The sequence below is a fragment of the Palaemon carinicauda genome, chromosome 9 (genome assembly GCF_036898095.1).
Source record: "Palaemon carinicauda isolate YSFRI2023 chromosome 9, ASM3689809v2, whole genome shotgun sequence".
In the NCBI taxonomy this organism is placed as follows: domain Eukaryota; kingdom Metazoa; phylum Arthropoda; class Malacostraca; order Decapoda; family Palaemonidae; genus Palaemon; species Palaemon carinicauda.
Genome location: NC_090733.1, coordinates 161,034,396 through 161,058,362, shown reverse-complemented (window position 1 = coordinate 161,058,362; position 23,967 = coordinate 161,034,396). Strand labels below are relative to the sequence as shown.

Below are 23,967 nucleotides of genomic sequence, written 5' to 3'. Positions count from 1 at the left end.
GAATCAACCACAGAAGTTACCCCATCCCACCTAGCCAGGGTGTATGGGGACGTAACAATACCGTATTTGATGGCCTATAAGACGCACGGGCATACATGACGCACCCTCATTTCAGTAGGTCCGATTCACAAAAATAGATTTCACTGCAGTGTATTTAAGCATATGCTGAAAACAGTCTAGCTGTACATAACACAAGCAGAAACATACCGTATATTTCTGCGCATAATAAAGTAAAATTTGAACAAATTTGCTTAATATTATTATCATCATTACTATTATTAATTGCTAAGCAACAACCCAAGTTGAAAAAGCAGGATGCTAAAGGTCCAAGGGCTTCAACAGGAAAAACAGCCCAGTGAGGAAAGGAAACAAGGAAAAATAAAATATTTCAAGAACAGTAACATTAAAATAAATATCTCTAATATAAACTATAAAACACTTTAAAAAACAAGAGGAAGAGAAATAAGATAGAATAATGTGCTTGAATGTACCCTCAAGCAAGAGAACACTAACCCAAAATAGAGGAAGACCATGGTACTGAGGTTATGGCACTACCCAAGACTAAGAGAACAAAGGTTTGATTTTAGAGTATCCTTCTCCTAGAAGAGCTGCTTACCATAGCTAAAGAGTCCCTTCTAGCCTTACCAAGAGGAAAGTGGCCACTAAACACTTACAGTACAGTAACCCTTTGGGTGAAGAAGAATTGTTTGGTAATCTCAGTGTTGTCAGGTGTTTGAGGACAGAGGAGAATATATAAAGAATAGGCCAGACTATTCGGTGAGTGTGTAGACAAAGGGAAAATGAACCGTAACCAGAGAGAAAGATCCAATGTAATAATGTCTGGCCAGTTAAAGGTCCCCATAACTCTCTAGTGGTAGTCTCTCAACAGGTGGCTGGTGCCCTAGCCAACCCACTACCTGCTGTATAAGATGACTGGTAAATTACAAAACCATCAGTGCATAGGCTATCTTTTGTTGTAAACTTAACAATACAAAATAAATTAAATAAAGACAATTTTATATCATGCTTTAGCTCTACACACAACATAAAACCAAAACGGCTTTGTTTACATTTTATTATCGACCATAACGCAGGTACACATGTATAAGTTAGCTTTTGCAGCAACAGATATCTTACCAAGTACTGGTGTAGTAATAAAAACATTATTATTCATTTTGTTTTTCTTACTTTATCCTTAGTAATTCAAAATAAATTAAATAGGAGAGATTTAACATAGTTTTTTTCCTGACAAACGCTGCCTAAAATGGAAAACGTTTTTACGTTTTATCGCCAATCATAACAAACAAACAAACAAACACATTTACACATGCAAGTGATAAGTAACAACAATTAAAGATTTTAGTAAAGTTGTTATCAAATATATTTTACTTGTTATATCCCTAAAAATTTCTACACATCACATAAGAGGAAAACCATTTTTTTTGCGTTTAGTCAACAATAACGAAGTACAGCTAATGGTATTATGACGTGACAAAGAAGATGGTGCTTGGTTGTAGAACGAGTGAGGATAATTTGAATCATGGTGGATTTTTAATGAAAAATATGCTAATCTAAATTTGATTATTACTGTTATTAACGATATCATTATAATTATCGAAGATTAAGAAAAGGCAAGGTTGAAAGGTTGCTTAGAACACAACCATAACTCAATGTTTACATTTTGTCAGCTGATGTTTATAAATGCAAGTCACAGCATTTCAGATTAAATTGCTTTTATTCTAACGAATTCACTTTTAAAGCACCAATAATAATACAATAATACCAACAATAAAAATAGAATAAGGATGCATGGGTTTCGGGCAGGTAAAAGTACCTTGATTTTAGTGCTGCCTTTGACCGTGTTAATCATGAGGCCCTTGTTTTCAAACTGAAACAGTTGGGAGTGGGTGGGTCGTTTCTTAGCATTATTATTGATTTTTTAAGTAGTAGATCTCAAAGAGTTGTTGTTGATGGGCACCATAGTGAGTACAGGAATGTGATATCCGGTGTTCCACAGGGTAGTGTTCTTGGCCCATTACTTTTCATACTATATACACATGACATGTGGTTTGGCCTAGAAAATAAGCTTGTTGCATATGCAGATGATGCTACTCTCTTTGCATCAATTCCATCCCCTGAATGTAGATCTGGGGTTGGTGAATCCCTTAATAGAGATTTAGCTAAAATTAGTGCATGGTGCAAATTATGGGGTATGAAGTTGAATCCTAACAAAACTCAAAGTATGATTGTAAGTAGGTCAAGGACGGTGGCTCCTCAACATCCGGATCTCAGTATTGATAATGTTTCTTTAAATTTGTATGACTCTTTCAAAATTTTAGGCGTGATTCTTGACAGCAAATTTACTTTTGAGAAACATATAAGGTCTGTGTCTTCTTCAATTGCACAAAAAATTGGCTTATTGAGAAAGTCTTTTAAGATATTCGGTGATCAATCTATTCTGAAGAAGTGTTTTAATTCTTTTATTCTACCTTGTTTTGAGTATTGTTCTCCGGTCTGGTCTTCAGCTGCTGATTCTCATCTTAATTTGTTGGACAGAAACTTACGGTCTATTAAATTTCTTATTCCTGATCTAGATATTAATCTCTGGCACCGTCGATCAATTAGTTCCTTATGCATGTTGCATAAGATTTTTCATAACTCTGACCATCCTTTACATTCAGATCTCCCTGGACAATTCTATCCTGTTCGTAATACTAGGCAGGCAGTTAATTCTAATAGCCAGGCCTTCTCCATCATAAGACTCAATACTACGCAGTACTCTAGAAGTTTTATTCCAGCTGTTACCAAGTTGTGGAATGATCTTCCTAATCGGGTTGTTGAATCAGTAGAACTTCAAAAGTTCAAAGTTGGAGCAAATGCTTTTTTGTTGACCAGACGGACATGAGTCTTTTTATAGTTTATATATGACATTTTTGTTGTTGACGTTGTTAATAGTTTATATATGATATATCTCTTTTGACATTACTTTTTTTAGAATGATTTATTGTTAATTTGTTTTCTTCAGTTATTTATTTCCTTATTTCCTTTCCTCACTGGGCTATTTTTCCCTATTGGAGCCCTTGGGCTTATAGCATCTTGCTTTTCCAATTAGGGTTGTAGCTTGGATAGTAATAATAATAATAATAATAATAATAAGCTGGGTTAGATTAGCCTAGGCCTACAGTAGGTCTCAAAATTCACATACGATGTATAAGATGCAGGGCAATTTTTTTAGCCAAATTTTATGGGAAAAAAAAAATAAGTGCCCTATAGACCGTCAAATAAGGCAAATCTCTCTCTACTAAGTTACACAAGGGAAATGGTTTTACCTGCAGACAGGGGAGGCCAGTTTTGTAGACTACCGTAGGGGCTGTTCCACCACATGGGGGGGAGGGGGGCATGGAAGAAAGAAAGAATCAGTCATTCTTTGATATTCCTCCCAGACTTAACCATAGTTATACTCTGCCCTCCACCATCTGCCACTTGTTCATTATGGAGTCTAAGGCATTTAAACCATTTATTTTGTAGCCACCACAGGGTCTATGGAGAAAGCCTCCATGTTCCTGTGGGTCATGTCTTGCAGGAAGTGGGCGGTGAAGGTCGTTTGACGATTCGACGCGCCCGCTGATAAGTCCTGCATCACAGTAGTTTTCATAAATGCTAGGGGCATACTCCTGCCCTAATGTTATGAGCTCTAGGTCTTCCCTATGAGAAGGATCAGGATTCAATGCTTGGTCCATGACCTTGCGAATCCAAGCCGAGAACATGCGCTTGGTGATACTTCTCTCAACCTTCCTCGAGCTGACAAAGAATGCCGATACTCAGGGCCGAGCTTCTGTAGTTCTTTTGAGGTAGCACCTCAAGTTCTTACCTGTCATAGTAGCTGTTTATCTGGATCATTGGTCACACTATGAAGGACTCCCAATCCGAAGGGCTCGAATCTGGATCTGAGCTGCCAGGAACGAAGTCGAGTATTACCTAGCCCATCATTATGAATGAGACATGTTGAAGGAGGCCCATGGCATGCGCCGACTCTCTTGGCCAAAGCCAAAAAAAAAAAAAGAGAGAGAGAGAGAGAGAGAGAGAGAGAGAGAGAGAGAGAGAGAGAGAGAGAGAGAGAGAGAGAGAGTGTGTGTGTGTGTGTGTGTGTGTGTGTGTGTGTGTGTGTGTGTGTGTGTTCTACTCTCACAGAGCCAAAAGTACAAAGTGACGAGACAATACAGACATGTGTGTGCGAGTGGGGTAACCAGCTACCCTTACTAGCCCCAGCTAACTAGCAATAAGGTAGTTACACCTCACTAAAAGTCATGGCTAGTTTTCCAGCTTCGCCGAAAGTATAATTCCTATAAATAGTGAGGGTATGTACTTAAGAGTTGGAACAAACAATTTTCTTGTTTCAACAGAAATTATTCAACATTACAAACTTCCACTGGGTTAGCTTTAAAAATTAGAAAAGAACATTAATGAAACACTGGACAGTAAGTAACCTAGCTATCATAGACAAAAGAAATAATAAACCATCAAGTGCAAAAAAATTTAATACAATACCTGTAATGCCAAAGCAACACAGTGGGGTTGCTGTTCAACAATGCTCTTCAGCCTGGTTACATGTTCTGTAAAGGGCCCCGGTCTCCATGCACATAATTCTACAAAAATCTGCAGTGTAGCCATTGATGTTCCATTCACACTAAGGCACTCGACCAGTTGAGGGAGAGATGGCTCCAACAGCTAATGTAGATGAGGAAAACAGAATTCAACTAAGCATATTAAACTAGTAGTAATGTAAATCAATGCTAAGATTTAATGCAAATTATTAAAACAATAGAATCCTTCATGAAATTTAAATCAAGGGGAAGTAATAACATAAATCAGTGCTTTAATTTTGGAGAAATAATTATAGTGGAATATTTAACTAAAACAGTTCATAAGACAGAAAAAAAATGGCATAATTACATAATAATGATTGCGAAGAAACATTGAAAACACTTTCAATTCTAGTAGCAGTAACAAACTGTGTTCATATATGGTGAATTTCAATCTTTTATTAACCAGTAAATTAACGTTATACATTCTAACAATTTCACCATTCTAAAACATCCGTGACATAAAACTATATTAATATTTTAGGTAAAAGAGAGTTCTATATGAGAAAGTGATTGTACCAACTGTGATGTATGGATCGGAGTTGTGGGGAATGAAAGTGATGGAGAGACAGAAATTGAATGTGTTTGAGATGAAGTGTCTAAGGAGTATGGCTGGTGTATCTCGAGTAGATAGGGTTAGGAACGAAGTGGTGAGGGAGAGAACGGGTGTAAGAAATGAGTTAGCGGCTAGAGTGGATATGAATGTGTTGAGGTGGTTTGGCCATGTTGAGAGAATGGAAAATGGTTGTCTGCTAAAGAAGGTGATGAATGCAAGAGTTGATGGGAGAAGTACAAGAGGAAGGCCAAAGTTTGGGTGGATGGATGGTGTGAAGAAAGCTCTGGGTGATAGGAGGATAGATGTGAGAGAGGCAAGAGAGCGTGCTAGAAATAGGAATGAATGGCGAGCGATTGTGACGCAGTTCCAGTAGGCCCTGCTGCTTCCTCCGGTGCCTTAGATAACCGCGGAGGTAGCAGCAGTAGGGGAGTCAGCATTATGAAGCTTCATCTGTGGTGGAAATGTGGGAGGTTGGGCTGTGGCACCCTAGCAGTACCAGCTGAACTCGGTTGAGTCCCTGATTAGGCTGAAGGAACATTGAGAGTAGAGGTCCCCTTTTTGTTTTGTTTCATTGTTGGTGTCGGCTACCCCCCAAAATTGGGGGAAGTGCCTTGGTATATGGATGGATGGAGGTAAAATGTTCAGCACTAAGACAGTATATCCTATTTCAGTAATCATTTACCTATCACTCCAACTAAGAATTGTAGGGAAAGACCGTCATAACATTCTAAAACAAGATCTTCGAGTCCAGCTGGTGACTATTTCTGAACATTTACTAGATCTGAAACCTGAGGTTCTACCACAGATATAAAAGGAATTCCTTGGTGACAATTCTGAAGCTGTTGAACCTATTGGCTTAAAGTAGGAAATTTGGGCATCCTTAACCTCAAAGTCTAACTTTAGAATCCTGGTTTCCCACTTGATGAGTAACTTAATTCTATTAGATTCAAATTAGGACCTAATTAGTTAGAAATTAATGTTTCTGCACCTCAGATCCTGTTCCAACTATTGAGGAATACACTAGCTCTATTCTCTAATCATGAAACACACAAAGGGTGCTACAGACTAAGAGGAAATCCCATCTACAGTAATACCTCTTTATCCGAATGTATCTTTATACAAAATTTTCAAGATGCGAAACGAGACGCGAAGATTTTTTTTGCTTCATATTACAAAAATATTTTCATGATACGGAGAGTTGCCACCCAGGCCGAGAATAAAATAGTTACTCATTAAAAATATGAGCCAGTTGAAGAAAAGGGGTTGTTTATACAGTGATACCTCGGTAGTCGAACGACTCTATACTCGAACAATTCGGAGTTCGACCAAAATTTTCGAGAAATTTTTGCTGCGGTGCTCGACCAAAAATTCGGTACTCGACCAGCCGAACACGTGACGACCGCATGGGCTTTGTGATGATCGCGCCATCTCGGCCACTCTCGCTTGTTCGGGAAGCATCAGTTCTCTCGAGAGCGTCACTCAGACAACGCGCGATCAGCATTCGTTGTGATTTAGTGATTTTCAGTGCTTTTAATTGCTTTTTTAGCTTTCATAATGAGTCCCAAGAAAGTAATGAGTGTTAAGGGGAAGGAGAAGAGGAAAACAGTGCGAACAACGATCGAGTTGAAGAAGGAAATTATAGCGAAATATGAGAATGGTGTACGAGTGTCCGATTTAGCGGTAGAATACGGAATGGCGAAGTCGACCATTTCTACGTTTTTAAAGCATAAAGAAATGATTAAGAAGGCGAATGTTGCAACGGGAGTTACGGCGGTAACTAAGCAAAGGCCACAAGTGATTGAGGAGATGGAAAAGTTGCTTTTAATATTTATTAAAGAAAAACAGTTGGCCGGGGAAAGTGTTAGTGAAGCGTTCATTTGTGAAAAAGCGTTGCATATCTATGAAGAATTAGTGAAGAAAAGTCCGAGTACCAGTGAAAGTGATTCATTTACATTTAAAGCGAGCAGGGGTTGGTTTGAAAAGTTTCGTAATAGAACAGGTATTCATCGTGTTACTAGGCATGGGGAGGCAGCTAGTTCGGATCAAATTGCAGCCGATAAATACGTGGGGGAATTCGATCGGTACATAAATGAACAAAATTTGATCGCACAACAAGTCTTTAATTGTGATGAGACTGGGTTATTTTGGAAGAAAATGCCAGCCAATACGTACATTACCAAGGACGAGACGAAGATGCCAGGTCACAAGCCAATGAAAGATAGGCTAACATTGTTGCTGTGTGCAAATGCAAGTGGCGATTGCAAGATCAAACCCTTGTTAGTGTACCACTCGGACAACCCCCGGGTGTTCAAACGAAATAATATTTGTAAAAGTGCACTACCAGTTATGTGGCGCTCGAACACTAAATCTTGGGTCACAAGACAATTCTTTACTGAGTGGATAAACGAAGTGTTTGCCCCCCAGGTTAAGGCTTACCTCATTGAAAAGAGCTTGCCAATGAAATGTCTTCTGGTTATGGACAATGCTCCTGCACATCCTCCAGGTCTCGAGGATGACTTGAAAGAAGAATACAGCTTTATCAAAATCAAATTCTTGCCCCCCAATACTACTCCCATACTCCAGCCCATGGACCAACAGGTCATTTCAAACTTCAAAAAACTCTATACCAAGGCCCTTTTCAGAAAGTGTTTTGAAGTGACCAGTGACACGAAGTTGACCCTAAAGGAATTCTGGAAGGAACACTTCAGCATCCTCAACTCTGTTAACATGATTGACCAAGCTTGGCGAGGTGTGACCTATAGGACATTGAACTCTGCCTGGCGTAAGCTGTGGCCATCATGTGTCACAGAGAGGGAGTTTGAAGGTTTCCAACCAGAGGCGGGTCCAAGCACTGCTACCCCTGTAATTTCTGATGACACTGATGTCGTTGAGGAAATTGTTGTCATGGGCAGGAGTTTGGGGCTTGAGGTCGACAAGGATGATATTGATGAGCTTGTAGAAAGCCATTCTACCGAGTTGACTGTGGAGGAATTGTTGCACCTGCAACAACAACAGCAGCAGGATCTGATTGTGGAGCAGGAATCTTCAGAAGAGGATGAGGTAAGGGAGGATGTTCCAAGTTCTCTCATCAATGAAATTTGTTCCAAGTGGGCAGATGTGCAGGCTTTTGCTGAAAAATACCACCCAGAAATTGCAGTAGCAAACCGGGCAGTGCATATGTTTAATGATAGTGTCATGTATCATTTTCGAAGAATACTGCAGAGGAGGAAGAAACAATTAACAATAGACCAGTTTTTCACAAAAGAAAAGAAAGCTGCTACATCAAAGCCTGTTTCTCCTCCAAAGAAGAGACAAAGAAGAGAAGAAACCCCTGAAATAGATCTGCCCACCCTTTCATTGGAGAGAGAAACAACTCCTGAAGGAGAACTACCCCGCCACATCATGGAAGGGGACTCTCCTTCCAAGCAGTAACCTCCCCCTTCCATCCTCTCCACATCCATCCCTGTATGCCATCGAACCGCTGCTCAAAGGTATGTTCACTACAGTACAGAAAATGGTTTAAAATTGTTTTATTTTAGTACAGTAAATGGTTTAAAATTGTTTTATAGGATTTTCTGACCAATTTCATACACATTTAGATAATTATTGTTGTTTAGGTACACGTTTTATTAATATTTTGGGCCTGTTCGAGTGCTTGGGAACGGAATAGAATATATACCATTATTTCTTATGGGGAAAAAAAATTCGGTACTCGAACAAATCGGAGGTCGAACACGGATCTCGAACGGATTATGGTCGAGTACCGAGGTATCACTGTACATAATAGAAAATGTACTTCTATATAGTAAAGGTAACTATAACAACAGTACAGTCCACATGGTATTGTATATTTCATATATGTAGAGTATTGTACTGAATGTATTGTATTATTTTCCATTTATTATTGTATTATTGTATGTTCTAATAACCACTTAATTTACAGGTATTAGCAATTAGGTTTGGTAAATTGAATTATTCAAATGAATTTGGCTGTACAGTACAGTATTTCATTATGATTATAGCTTTATAACAAAATTTAATGTGGTATTTTTGTAGGGTTTGGAACGATTAGGATATTTACACGTAAAACGTGTGGATATCCCAAATATGAAAGAAGGAATATCGGGGAAAATAGATAGATATTAGGTGAGGAACAGGAATGTGGGAAAATACCAAGCAAAATATTACAAAGAGAGACAATGCAAGACTATCTAAACTGAAAGGAATAGGGCGAACTATATTACGCAAAAAAAAACTGCATCTATGACAGTCAGAAGGGATTGTTATCCCACCAGGCCGCTGCAGGCTCTTCTTTTACCTCCTCATAAAATCAAATATTGGGTTTTATCAATTCCATGTTTTTGGTAAATTCTGGTATTCAAAGAAAGTTTATAATAACATGTTTAACTTATGCTGAGTGTAATTTACCCCAATTTGTGTTAAAATATGTGAAAAATTACAAAATTACAAAGCGTGCATCCGAAAATAAGCTACTGTCGTTGACGTCGGCGGATTGTGATATCAAATTTAGACTTACCATAACGATACTTTATATATTTATTCTTTCACATTGTTTATTGACAAACCATATATCTGATAGAGAAATATAGGTTAGTAAATAAGTTTTGATTCACATTACTTGGTAATCATTTGAGAACAATGAAGGTGTTCGGACAAAAATACTTCCGACCAATCAGGTATCAGGAACCTTTCTGAGCTAAAAGGACACCCATGTGAGTCGGTGCAAATATGCACCGCTAAAAAAAATAGACTATTGTCATAATTCTAACAGAATAAATGGAGATTACAAAGAAACTGTTGACACAGCATAACTAAAAATGACACAGAAAATGATAAAAGTACATTTAATCAAAATTTTGCCAATTCTTTATAATGGGAAGTCTGTCAATATTACTGGATTTCATATACCACACCATTGCTAACAGCCAGTCCTATATAAAAGGTTCAGACTAACTTTTAAACCCATGGATAAAAAACGCTAAGATATAATAACCTGTATAATTTCTGTTGCAATTGACACCCCCCAACCAAACTCAAAAGATGTTAGAAAAAGTTCTGTTGCAATTGACACCCCCCAACCAAACTCAAAAGATGTTAAAAAAAGCTAAGTGACATATTACCGCAGGTCTGTTCTTGGCCACCAGAGAGAAGAGCATAAGTAGTCCAAGTTTTTCATTTGTATCACATTGCGGGAGGAGCGACACAAGTGTCATCACATGGTCATGGATGGGCTCTTTTTTCACAGCATAAATCTGCGGCAACACACGTGATAAAGAGTAGTTCCCTGAAAGTAAAGGAAAAACAATAAATAGGATGTCTATAATTTTCCCCATGGTAAATGGACAAGAGAGCAAACTAAACCCAGGAAATTTTCTAACATTACTCACTCACTGCACACCTCATTGATTTTAAAATTCTGAACACAAAGAATGAAGATATTAATAATATCATTAAACAGCTTAATCCAAGTATGTACTTAATATACTATATTATTGCAAGAACGAAAAAAAAGTATGTAAACACGTGGCCTTGAGTAAAATCAAAATTGAAGGTTTTTCTCCATAACCCATCAGTGACATGTTTAAAGAAACAACTTTTCCATCTCGTAGAGACTTTCTGCTTACCTGATATGACAGAATCGATGATAGGCTGAATGTGCATTGCCAGAAGGTCAGCTGCTTCAATAGCTGCCAGGGACAGATAGGAGCTCATGTTCCTACTCAACTCCCTATTCCCTTTGTGGAGGAACTTTACAGCAACAGGTAAAGCCAAAGCCATTACCTCTCGCTTATGGTAATTCTGTAGAGACATAAGGTTTCTCAATACATGTATATATTTATAAATAATCTATATATACATACAGTGTGTATATCTATCTATCTATACACACACAAATATATATATATATATATATATATATATATATATATATATATATATATATATATATATATATATATATATATATTCATTTCATCAAATAAGATTTCAGAAGGAAAATTCTACAGAATATATGATGTCTATTCAAAGTTTCTAAATACACAGTAGTACACAACTTGTCAATAAAACTGTCAATAAAAAAAAACTTACAATGTATCTCCTATCCTTTGTAGTTGTAAATGGCTAATGCCACCAAGCATGAAAAAGTACCCATCATGATAAAAAATATTATGACAAGGAAATACTAGCAAGTACTGCATACAGTTTAAAAAGGAAGATCAACCTATTAAAGTAAATATTGACAATTCTAACTACGAAAGTCACAATTATAATTTTTCCCACCATTATCTAGTTTGAGTTTCATAATACAACAAAAGTCAGTAGTTCTTTTTAATTAGAAAGACATTTGACAATAACACTGCTTTAAAAAACTCATCAACAATGCTTCTTCAAAATATAGAAGCCAACTTCAGATATGCCGAAAGATTTTTATGGTAAAATCAAAGTCTAGATTAGCATAAATCTAAAAAGTAGTGTGTAGTTTTCCTAACTGTACAAACTTGAGGCATTTAATAGAAGTATGATTTCACCAAAGCTGAAAAACTCTGTTGTTAAAATTACAGGTACTAGCCCTTGACACTGGGGTTAGGGGGTTACAACCCATTAGGTAAAAGAAAATTGCTGTTAAACAATCTATTCATATAGTTGACATTTAGAGCAGACATTTCTTAATCATATAATGTCAACAAAATTGCCAGTACACTAATACATAATTTTTTTTAATTTAATTCAAAGTATATCATATGTGCTTACTGTATATGATTCCTTGACAAAGTGGTAATTAAATATAGTTACATATTAGAACAAGTACTGCTCCTCCCTTCCTCCCTCCTTTCAGTTTTAATTTTAGAGGCAATGAGGAGCTAGTGATCACTACCAATATCTGCAACTCTGTAGGTTATAGGTGAGATAAAAACGTGACAGTCTTTGCCCCAAAGAACATTGGGTCAGTTAACTGCTTCTCCTTCTCAAAGTAGGTAAGAGTACCTGACCAATGATCTAGCCAGGATGTTTCCAGAGGAGTAGACATGGCTGTACAGTAGTCTCCAAGTTTGCCAACTCACTGGCTCAAAAATATTGTAGCTCGAGACGTTAGCGTCTGACAAAATTTCCGTAATTAAGGTTGCAAGAGCCATCTCTACCAGCAAAGAGAGTTGATCTCTTTAGTTGCATAAAACAACCACTGCACAAGGAGTGGGAGAGGCAAGGTCTTTGAGGACTGACTCGAAACCTAAAATTCTGTGGTCCCAATTGCTTCTTTGGCCAACTCGGGCCATAGTAGTTCCAGTGTAGGTGTTGCCCTCTGCAGAGTGCCTGGTAATCTTTAATTCACTAATTTCTTCCCTTCTTTGGAGCCTTGATTGGTTCTCCCAGCCTGCTGACTAGCCTTATCAGGGCCTAGCCTTTCCTGAAATTGGATTCAGCTTCCGGATCTTCAACTTCACTGCATGTGGGACCTAAATCCGGTGTCAAGGAGACTAGTGTCAATTGAATCTTCCTTTCTTGTCGGCTATCTCTGGATAACGGGCAAATCATGTGCCACCGAAGGGATGACACAGTCATCCTTCAACAGTCTCAAAAACAATAGGCTCTTGGCTTGCTTAGCATAAGAGGGCTAACTCTAGTGTCATAGGGGATTCTCATTAGCCCCAGGTTCCTGCCTATTTTTGGTTGTATCCTCTCATCCTTCCTTTCCCTCTCTATAAATTTCTTTGAGATAGGAAGTGTCGAGAATTCAAAATCTACCGTTATTCTAGCATTATCAATCCCCTGCGCCTCTTTGCCGTGAGCTTCTATCAGTCCATAATATGGGAACGAGTTCTTGTATCTGAACCCAAGAAGACTCCACCGGTAAATATGCTCACTTATAATGAGCAGAGTTTGAAGGACTCTCTGGGGATTGCAGCTCAATTAGAATCTATCAAATTTCTTATTCCTGATCTGGATAACCTCTGGAACTGTCATTTAGTTTTTTATGCATGTTTCAATAGATTTTCCATAATTCTGACCATCCTTTGCATTCAGACCTTCCCAGACTGTATCATCTTGTATGTACAGTAGTACTAGCTATGTAGTTAATTCTAGCATTTCTGCTTTCTCCATCCCAAGGCTAACATAACACAGTGCTCTAGAAGCTTTATTCCAGCTGTGACTATAGTCAAACCATTTTAGGAGCGAACTCGGACCCCATTAGCGGCATTGCCAATTCTCTTGGGTCATTTTAAAGCACACCTGGCTTGACCGCTTTAATCTATGAGCGAGCCAAGAAAAGGAAAAAAGGGTCAGGAAAAAAGGGTCAGCTAAAAAGTCATTCGCCCGGATTTGAACGGTCTAAGATTATAATACAGTAGGGTCCCGAATTATGCGAGAATTTGGTCGATTAATGACCTCGTGGAAATGGAAAATCGCGAATTTCGAAACACACAACTAACAGAAATAATTCCATTGCGGCCATGGCAACCAGCAATTTGCCTATTCAAATGTGTTTACTACCCATTTCCAATACTTTCTTTGTACTATACTGTATTTCTTTATAATATCAAATTGTTCTTGTAAATAAATAAAACATTTAATATACTTTAAAGTTCTAATAACTTGAAAAATGGTTAAAATTACAACCAGGATAGGTGTAAACACCATATATTTCCCGTTATAACACAACCCAAAATAGACAAATTTTAATGTTTGTCATATCTATTGTATAATACAACTGGTGAATAGCAAAACCATCACTCTATAGACTAGCTTGTTGTATGATTGAAAATCCAGAATTATCAAAATAAAGGCGATTTTATATCATGCGTTTCCTAAACACGCTAAAAAGCACAATAGAAAACGACAACCAATGTTTTGTTTACGTTTATCTCTGATCACAACGAAGAAACAGACGCATTTATACATCTGTGTTTTTGAATTGACAGCAATTTTACCAAGTATAGATTATATGTTGAATTTGTTATTACCAATGTTCTAATTATTTTTTATTAGAACTTTCAAATAAATGAAATGAATGCCATTTATGAAATGTTTTTCTTTATGATGCCGCCTGAAACGGAAACCTTCCATTTGTTTACGCTCCATCTTCGATCATAATAAACAAACGAATGCATTAAACACACATGATCTAAGTCATAACTAATGATATTACAAACATTTAGTAAACATTATTCTATTACAAATATTTTACTTACCGTATCCATATAAATTCCTAAATTCGTAGCAAAGCTGGAAATTATTTTTCCTTATGCGTTTAATCCACAATAGCAAACTGCCGCTAATGACAGAGTGATAACTTACGATAATTCTAAACTGTTACGAAAGATAATTGTCCTTTCCATATCCAAAATACTTTTCCTAACTTCAGTTATAAGTCAACTTGTACCCACCTCAATTATGGATCTATATGCAAAAAAGGTAAAAGAAGAAAGTACTAGGCCTATTTTTAAAGTCACCGAACAATTAGGTTACCGCTATAACGTTCGATGAGAGAGAGAGAGAGAGAGAGAGAGAGAGAGAGAGAGAGAGAGAGATGGTTTTAAAGTACTAAACAATAAATATGATAGGTTATAACACATTGGTGTTTATGTAATATTAACTGTATAGATGGTTTGAATAAGTTAAGAAATGGTGTAAACAATTCTTTGTTATTGTATTCGCGCGGAAGCTAGACATCAGCTGATGTGATCGCAGCCAAAAGTAAAACAAAAATAAGTTAGCAATACTCGATTTTTAAAACACACCCGAAATTTAACAAAAGTACATGTTTTATTATAGCGCAATTGACATTTAAAGAGTAAACATTTTCTGGAATAGAATGGTGTTTCCTAAAAAATAGTGGTTTGCGGACGAAATCGGTTACCGTATTTTAAGCTATGATTGAAATGGATGTATACACGGTATAATTTTTTCGTTTTGTATTTAATTGACACTTCAAGAAAACCGATTTTGGTTTCTTCATCTATCTGTAAGTATTGTATAACGAGAGAGAGAGAGAGAGAGAGAGAGAGAGAGAGAGAGAGAGAGAGAGAGAGAGAGAGAGAGAGAGAGAGAGAGAGAGAGAGAGAGATATTATGACGCAGAAGGTTACAGACCTAGAACAGGGGAGGATGAAGGTGGGGGGAGGTATGAGATAGGCTGGGTGGACTCGCAGGGGAGACGGTAGGAGACGGGGGAAGGGGGGATTTGGTTGCCAGTGGCTAAAAATAGATTCTGAAAGACGGTAAAGGGAAAAACGAATCCCATCGAATAAACAGAATAAGGAAAGGGAATAAGATCCAGAGGAATAATAGATATAATGGAATGAAAATGACTAGATGGTGTTAGTTGTGATAAGAATAATTTAGATATTTGAAATAAGAGTGTCTGAGGAGGTATAGAAGGAATTCGTGATAAATATAGAGGAATACCAAAGGATACAGTTAGTTTGCATTAAAGGGTTTGTTATCGTTTATCGGCAGTGAATAGCCTAAACTTCGGTAACGAGTCGTCAATATTTTGTCATACGTATTTTAAACAGTATACATTTGATTTGCAAACATTGGTTTTGTAGAGTAGACGGTAAAATAAAATCTAGAGAGAGAGAGAGAGATTTCTGCCATCAAATCTCTCTCTCTCTCTCTCTCTCTCTCTCTCTCTCTCTCTCTCTCTCTCTCTCTCTTTCTCTCTAGATTTTATTTTACCGTCTACTCTACAAAACCAATGTTTGCAAATCAAATGTATAGCCTACTGTTTAAAATATGACAAAATATTGACGACTCGTTACCGAAGTTTAGGCTATTCACTGCCGATAAACGAACCCAGTCTACTCGTGAAAACCTTGAACGCCCAGAGGGAAAAATAAGGCTTTTAAATATACTGTACTAAACAAAAATAATGCTTTAATATACCATCATTAACACTACCATTACAATTATCGTAAGGTTGAAGAAAGATAAAGATTGCCGAGAACGTAACCACATTTCTGTTTACATTTTGTCAGCTGGACTCGCACAGTTAACAGTCGATTTCATTGTTGATGTGGAATTTTATCCTTAAATAGGCTTTTCATTATGAAATTATGTTAATGAAATGTAATGTTAATATTGTTTTGTAACATTTATTATAAATCACCGTATTTAGGGCTACCAATATACTTAAAAAGACTATAGATTTGATACATTTTGTAGTGCTTGACTCGCGAACTTTGAACAGCCTCGCGAATACAGAAAATTTATTTTTGAAAAATAGCGATCGCGGAAAAGGGGAATCGTGTAATTCGAACACGCTTAATTCGGGACCCTACTGTACCTTAATTTGATACTCTTTCTAAACTGCTTCCTTCACTTTGTTTTTTTTTTTTTTTTCAACCACATGGTGACAACAAGTTGAAACTCTTAGACATAACAAAGAGCAAAATTGTTATAAAAAGATTATTACACTAACAGAAATAATCTTAATTTTGATATCAAATAAACTAATTTCTCAATTCTGATTATTACTAAAAGACAGGATTCTTTACAAAGGCTTTAATCAACTAAGTTTATTAAGAGTATATTTACACTGGTGATTGTATTGTTTTAGAATTTATCTAATTAATGGACAAAAATGTTTTACAACAAAGGTTCCATTACCAAACGTGGTTATGGTGACTCTTCGTCAGATGAAGTTACCTATCACAAAAGATTCAATGAATTAGTTAATACGGACGTCATTTTTCATGTCTTCCTTTATAATGTTATCAGTATGCTTAATAGCCTTCACCCAATTTTCTGAAACAAAGTTGTTTTTGGTATGTTGGTTGCACCTGTGACAAGTTTCATTGTTTGGTCAATTACAAATCTAACAGTTTCATTATCCTTTTCCCATTTAAAAAACTGATTAGACATTGTATGCCATTTTTCTTTCTTCTGGGCGAAAAACACGGCGCGAGAAACTCTCCATGGTGTTTACGGAAGGCTTTTGAGAGAGACAATGTATGCGATAGCTAATCTTCAAGCATATAATAGGATTTGACCAAAGGTCTCAGTGAACTGACCCAGTGAAGATGTGGCAACGTGTATGCCATATCTCCTAGTTTTTCATTTTCCTCCCCTACTCTTAGTGGAGCGAAGGCATTGGGATTAAGGAGAATTGGCAACACCACAAATGAGCTTGAAGTTCGCTCGTAAAATGGTTCTACTATAGATTGTGGAATGATCTTCCTAATCTGGCAGTTGAATCAATGGAACTTAAAAAGTTCAAACTTGCAGGAAATGTTCTTAGGTTGAACAGGTTAACATGGTTACTCTTCTTAGTTTATATAAGACAGATCTATTTCCCCATTACTGATCTTATGAAATTTTACATATTCTATTATTATTTCTTATATATATATTATTTATTTCCCTATTCCCTTTCCTCACTGGGCTATTTTCCCTGTTGGAGCCCTTAGGGCTTGTAGCATCCTGCTTTTCCAACTAGGGCTGTAGCTTACCTAGTAATAATATTAATATATGCTTATGTTCCAAAGCACTTGTCTTAAAACCAGTGATGGTCTAAACACCTCATAAAACTGTGTCAAAGACTTGTGATTGCTTCCCGCAGGAAAGCTCTAATTGATGATGATCATCATCATCATAAAACTTCAATTTACGTCTTTTTCATTCACGTAATGAATGATTCATTGGAGGATAAGGTATTCCCATAAGTTCCTTGGAACTTAGGGCCGAGGAAAGGGAATATCTTTTATGTCCTGAAACACAAATAGATCCCAAGGGGAGTCACTTAGGGGCACCTAGCTCCTCACACACATGGGTAATGGCCCCAGGTATGAGACCAGTCACTCCTTAAATGAGAGGGGAAGAGCCGATATCAGTCTCCTTGGAAGGAGTACCTTCCAACTCAGAGGAGCTATAACGTCCTCAGGGCATTGTCGTTAGTGTCAGAATCAGAAAGGGATAGTCTAAAGGACTCCCTCTGAGAAGGAAGTCCGTTTTCCCTAGGGAAAACTTGTCATGAGGTTAGATGAAGACCATTGCCCTTCTCACCCCAGTCAGAGGCGGCCAACGGGGTTAGTCTTCACGGGCACAGTAGCAGGGGTAGGTGCAAGAGATCCGGCTGACTTTAAAGACTTTGAGATAGACCCAGAAGTAGCTCTCAAACTGCTTTCTTCTACCATACGCCTCCCACCGGAAGGACAACCACTCCCAACACTCCTCACATGGAGTAGATTGTGAGTAATTATGGCCACTGCAGGCTGAAAACAAGGAATGGAGATCAAATAACAACCTGCTCATGAAGATCTGTAACTGTAACTCCAGGGTAGATATGCATGTCTACCTTCAGTTTCTCCATCAGTCATACACTTCACAGACATGGCTGAAAAGAAAAAACAGAGGAAATTCAACCAACACCAGTGGTTAAGGCACCGAGAGTATGCCCCTACGCATCGGTGGTTGAAATCAAAGTGGCTATTCGGTGCAGCGGCAGGGGGCTGGGCTTATTCACTGCCTTCCAGTAACTATCGACACCTCGTTATAATTCTAACATAGTTTTACAGCTTTGCTGAAAATATTTATATTAAAGGATAAAGGTTTGTACACCATTCATGTAGGAACATAATGCATTTAAAGAAGCCTAACCAAAGGCAAAAAAGCAGATTGCATTATCACTAATTGCAAGGACCACACAATGAGAGGTCCATAAACAAACAAAAATAAGAGGAAGAAAATTTTTACCTAAGAGGTAAATGGTAGAGAAAGTGAACATAAACATGTGCAATACTGTACATAAACAGTATTTCAAAGAATGTACAAAGAACATTAATTTCCAAGACTTACCAGGAATATACAAGACACAACATCTGAGGCAATCTTTGCATGTGGAGGGTCACTGTCTCGGGTGGATGGACGGAGATTGTGATTAAGGCAAGTCTGAAGTAAGGCCACCAAAGCTTCCGCATGTTGCTCAATACTTCCGGTCTCCCTGAAATACAGTAACCAAATTTACACCTTTTTCATATTTTTTGTCTTTACACAAAATTATCAAATATTCATAAAACAAAAAAATTATGCAAATGCTTCTAATCTTCATAGAACATTAAGCTAAATCAAGCTGGTGTCCTGGTTGGACAGGGCACCAGCCACCCGTTGAGATGCTACCGCTTGCCTTATTGCCTTATTCTACGTTTGGGTTCCCTCAGGTCCCTCAGTGTGAGCCACCTCATATATCCACCAGAGAGTTGTTAATGCATCTTCCAGTGTATTTTGCATCTTCCAGTCATGGATGGTCTGGGATGCATGTTAGGTATTTATCGAGCTTATTCTTAAACACATCTATGCTCACTCCTGATATGTTTCTTAGATGATGAGCTGGCAGCACATTAAATAGTCGCTGCATTATCGAAGCTGGTGCTTAGTGGATTAATGTCCTGTGTGCCTTACTTAGTTTTCCTGGTATAGTTTTGGGCACTATTAATCTACCTAGGCTTGCTCTTTCTGATATTTCTAGCTCCATGATGTTTTCAGAAATTCCTTCTATTTGTTTCCATGCTTGTATTATCATGTAGCGTTCTCTTCTCCTTTCTAGACAGTACATTTTAAGAATTGCAGTCTTTCCCAGTAGTCAAGGTCCTTAACTTTTTCTATTCTAGCAGACCTTTGTACACTCTCTATTTGTGCAATATCCTTTTGGTAGTGTGGGTATCATATCACATTGCAGTACTCGAGTGTACTACGTACATAAGTTTTGTACAGCAAAATCATGTGTTCAGCTTTTCTTGTTTTAAAGTGTCTGAATAGCAATCGCACTTTTGCTTTACATTTAGCCAACAGTGTTGCTATTTGGTCTTTGCATAACATTCCTGTTTAACATTACACCAATGTCTTTAATTGCTTCCTTGTTTGTCTTGTTATTAGGTCCCCTGTATGCATATACCATTCCTTCTCTGTTTCCATAATTTATTGATTCGAATTTATCGGAGTTAAATACCATCCTATTTATCTCTCCCCATTCATATATTTTGTTTAGATCTCTTCTTAATGAGTTCCTATCTTCATCACAAGTAATTTTTCTACTTATTATTGTGTCATCGACAAAACTTCTCACTGCAGTGTCTTTAACATTACTATGTCTGAGATCATCATAACGAACAGCAGTGCAGCTAATACCGTACCCTGTGGCATGCCAGATATTACCTGAGCTTCATCTGATTTCTTGTCATTTGCAAACACTATCTGTTTTCCATTTTGCAGAAATTCTTTTATCCATTTTCCTATCTTTCCCACAATATTATGCTTTCTCATTTTTTTCTCTATTATGGTCTACCTTGTCAAAGGCTTTTGCAAAATCTAGATTGATCACATCTGTGTCTTTTTCATTTATCATATTTTTGTATATGTTTTCATAGTGTGCTATCAGTTGGGTTTGTGTACTTTTTCCGGGCACAAAACCGTGCTGACCTATATTAAATAAATTATTTTTAACCAAATGATACATTATTTTCTTTTTTATTACCCTTTCATGCACTTTCATAATATGTGAAGTTTGACTAACAGGTCTATAATTGCTTGCCTCTAGTCTTGATCCACTATTGAAAATAGGGGTTATAAATGCTAATTGTATCTCGGTTATATCTACATTTTGTCTTAGCAGTATTGCAAGCAGCTTCGCAATAGTGTGTGCAGTTTTTTTTTAACAAAATCGCTGGAACTCCATCTGGCCCAGCCGCCGATCCATTTTTAATTTTGCTTATAGCCTGCACAATATCTGCTTCCTTCTTTCAGGTTTTTGCATATTTTTGGATGGAGATCTCTGCATTTGTCTCCATATCCGTCTAAATTTACACATTTACCATATATTTCATAATTATGGCATATCTTTGGATGCTTATAGTAGCATCTTTTGCCAAATCTACAATTCCCTCTTTTCAGTAAGTTGCAGATTCTATCTTTCTTATCATTTTTTTTCTTTTTCTTGCTCTTCCCTAAACGTATGTAGGTTTGGGTAGAGACTTTTGGGTCTATTATTTGTTCCCCCCTGATAATTTATTTCTTCGTAAGTATGTTGCTGAATGGCATCATATGTTGTATCAATGATTTCCTCTGCATCCTTACACATTTTTTCTTCTTCTTCTTGCAGATTCAGTCTCGACTTGATTATATTTTCTAACCAAACTAAGCATGTTGAGCAGAATAAGAATAATAATAATAATAATAATTTTTTCTTCTTCTTCTTCTTCCAGATTCAGTCTCGACTTAATTATATTTCTATCCAGACTAAGTATGTTGAGCAGAATACCTTTGTGTCTTTATTATTCATCTTTTGTTGTACTTCAGCGCAAGTACGGTGTGTTGGTACATGACATGCATCGCATTTCCTAATCAGTTGATGCGGATCAATAATGCTGTACCACATTTTACATTTATTGCACCATTTTGGCATTCTTTTTCCCAATGCATCAATCAGCATATTCATCATATTGGACTTCTAATTGTTCTTTGATGGAATGTTCTGATTGATGTAAACTTTCTTTATAAGTCTCTTTATCACCTGGATCTTCTTTGGAATTTCTTCTATTAATTTGATGATGTTTCCGCAGACTTGCTCCCGTTTGTTGGATCATATTGTTTCAATATGTTTGAGAATATTTTTCCGTCACACTGGTTGGAGCTATTAGTTACCTCTGTTATCATGTCTAGTTCTTGTTGTGCCAACTCATGGAATTTACTCTTGCTGATTGCAGCAATATCCCTCCATGCCTTGCCTGTATTATAGAGTGCCATCTTGTTCATATTTTTAGTAATTCACAAGATAACTATCCTATGCCGACATTTTATCCAAATTTTCTGACCTCTAACTAACCACCGACTATTCACAAAAACTTGTAGCTATATTGCACTCGATAGCCTTTTGTTATCCGCGTTAAATTAACTGATTTCTCGGATCACATGAGTGGACTCACCAGCATACAGTAACACCCGCAAACAAAGAGTTATTGGGTCCTTTGACTGGCCAAACAGTACTACATTGGATCTTTCTCTCTGTTTACAGTTCTTTCCCTTTGCCTACACAGACACCGAATAGTCTGGCCTATTCTTTACAGATTCTCCTCTGTCCTCATACACCTGACAACACTGAGATTACCAAACAATTCTTCTTCCCCCAAGGGGTTAACTACTGCACTGTAATTGTTCAGTGGCTACTTTCCTCTTGGTAAGGGTAGAAGGAACTCTTTAACTATGGTAAGCAACTCTTCTAGAAGACAGACACTCCAAAATCAAACCATTGGGTAGTGCCATAGCCTCTATACCATGGTCTTCCACTGTCTTGGGTTAGAGCTCTCTTGCTTGAGGGTATGCTCAGACACACTGTTCTATATAGTTTATCTTCCTCTTGTTTTGTTAAATTTTCTATAGTTTATATAGAAAATATTTGTTTCAATGTTTTTACTGTTCTTAAAATATTTAACTTTTCCTTGTTTCCTTTCCTCACTGGGCTATTTTCCCTGGTGGGGCCCCTGAGCTTAAAGCGTCCTGCTCTTCATCTTCATAAAATATCACAAAATGTACTCAAATGCTTCTTAACTTCATATAAAATTACACCATATACCAAGGCACTTCACCCAATTTTGGGGGTTAGCCAACATCAAACAAATGAAAAAAGGAGACCTTTCCTCTCTACACTCCTCCCAGCCTGACAAGGGACTCAACCGAGTTCAGCTGGTACTGCTAGGGTGCCACAGCCCACCCTTCCCTGTTATCCACCACAGATGAAGCTTCATAACGCTGAATCTCCTACTGCTGCTACCTCCGACCGGAGGAAGTAGCAGGGCCTACCGGAACTGCGTCACACTTGCTCGCCATTCATTCCCATTTCTATCGCACTCTCTTGCCTCTCTCACATCCATCCTCCTAACACCCAGAGCTTTCTTCACTCCATCCAAACCTTGGCCTTCCTCTTGTACTTCTCCCATCAACTCTTGCATTCATCACCTTCTTCAGCAGACACCCATTTTCCATTCTCTCAACATGACAAAACCACCTCAACACATTCATATTCACTCTAGCTGCTAAATTATTTCTTACACCCATTCTCACCCTCACTAATTCGTTCCTAACCCAATCTACTCGAGATATACCAGCCATACTCCTCATACACTTCATCTTGAACACATTCAATTTCTGTCTCTCCGTCACTTTCATTCCCCACAACTCCGATCCATACGTCACAGTTGGTAAAATCACCTTTTCATACAGAACTCTCTTTACATTCATGCCCAAACCTCTATTCTTTACCACTCCCTTAACTGCCCCCAAACACTTTGCATCCTTCATTTACTCTCTGACGTACATCTGCTTCCACTCCACCATTTTCTACAACAGACTCCCAAGTACTTAAACTGATCCACATCTTCAAGTAACTCTCCATTCAACATGACATTCAACCTCGCACCACCTTCCCTTCTCGTATATCTCATAACCTTACTCTTACCCACATTAACTCTCAACTTCCTTCTCTCACACACCCTTCCAAATTTTGTCATTAATCAGCCAAGCTTCTCTTCCGAGGTTGCAGCCAGTACAGTATCATCAGCAAACAACAACTGATTTACCTCCCATTCATGATCATTCTCGTCTATCAGTTTCATTCCTCGTCCTAGCACTCAAGCATTCACATCTCTCACCACTCCATTAACATACAAGTTATACAACCATGGCGACTTCACACATCCCTGTCTCAGCCCTACTCTCACCGGAAACCAATCACTCACTTAATTTCCTATCCTAACAC

The 23,967-nt window shown here is 37.6% G+C and overlaps 1 protein-coding gene across 4 annotated transcripts in view; it reads right to left on the bottom strand.

The window, feature by feature from the left end:
* Positions 1-23,967, bottom strand: part of melt (melted) — a 137,912-nt gene that overhangs the window by 54,354 nt on the left and 59,591 nt on the right. For all 4 annotated transcript variants that reach the window (XM_068380721.1, XM_068380718.1, XM_068380722.1 and 1 more), the window contains exons 4-7: positions 19,017-19,161; positions 10,845-11,019; positions 10,341-10,504; positions 4,549-4,728 (exon numbers count right to left, since the gene is read on the bottom strand). In XM_068380721.1, the coding sequence (XP_068236822.1) occupies positions 4,549-4,728; positions 10,341-10,504; positions 10,845-11,019; positions 19,017-19,161 (664 nt within the window). The remainder of the gene's footprint in view (positions 1-4,548; positions 4,729-10,340; positions 10,505-10,844; positions 11,020-19,016; positions 19,162-23,967) is intronic.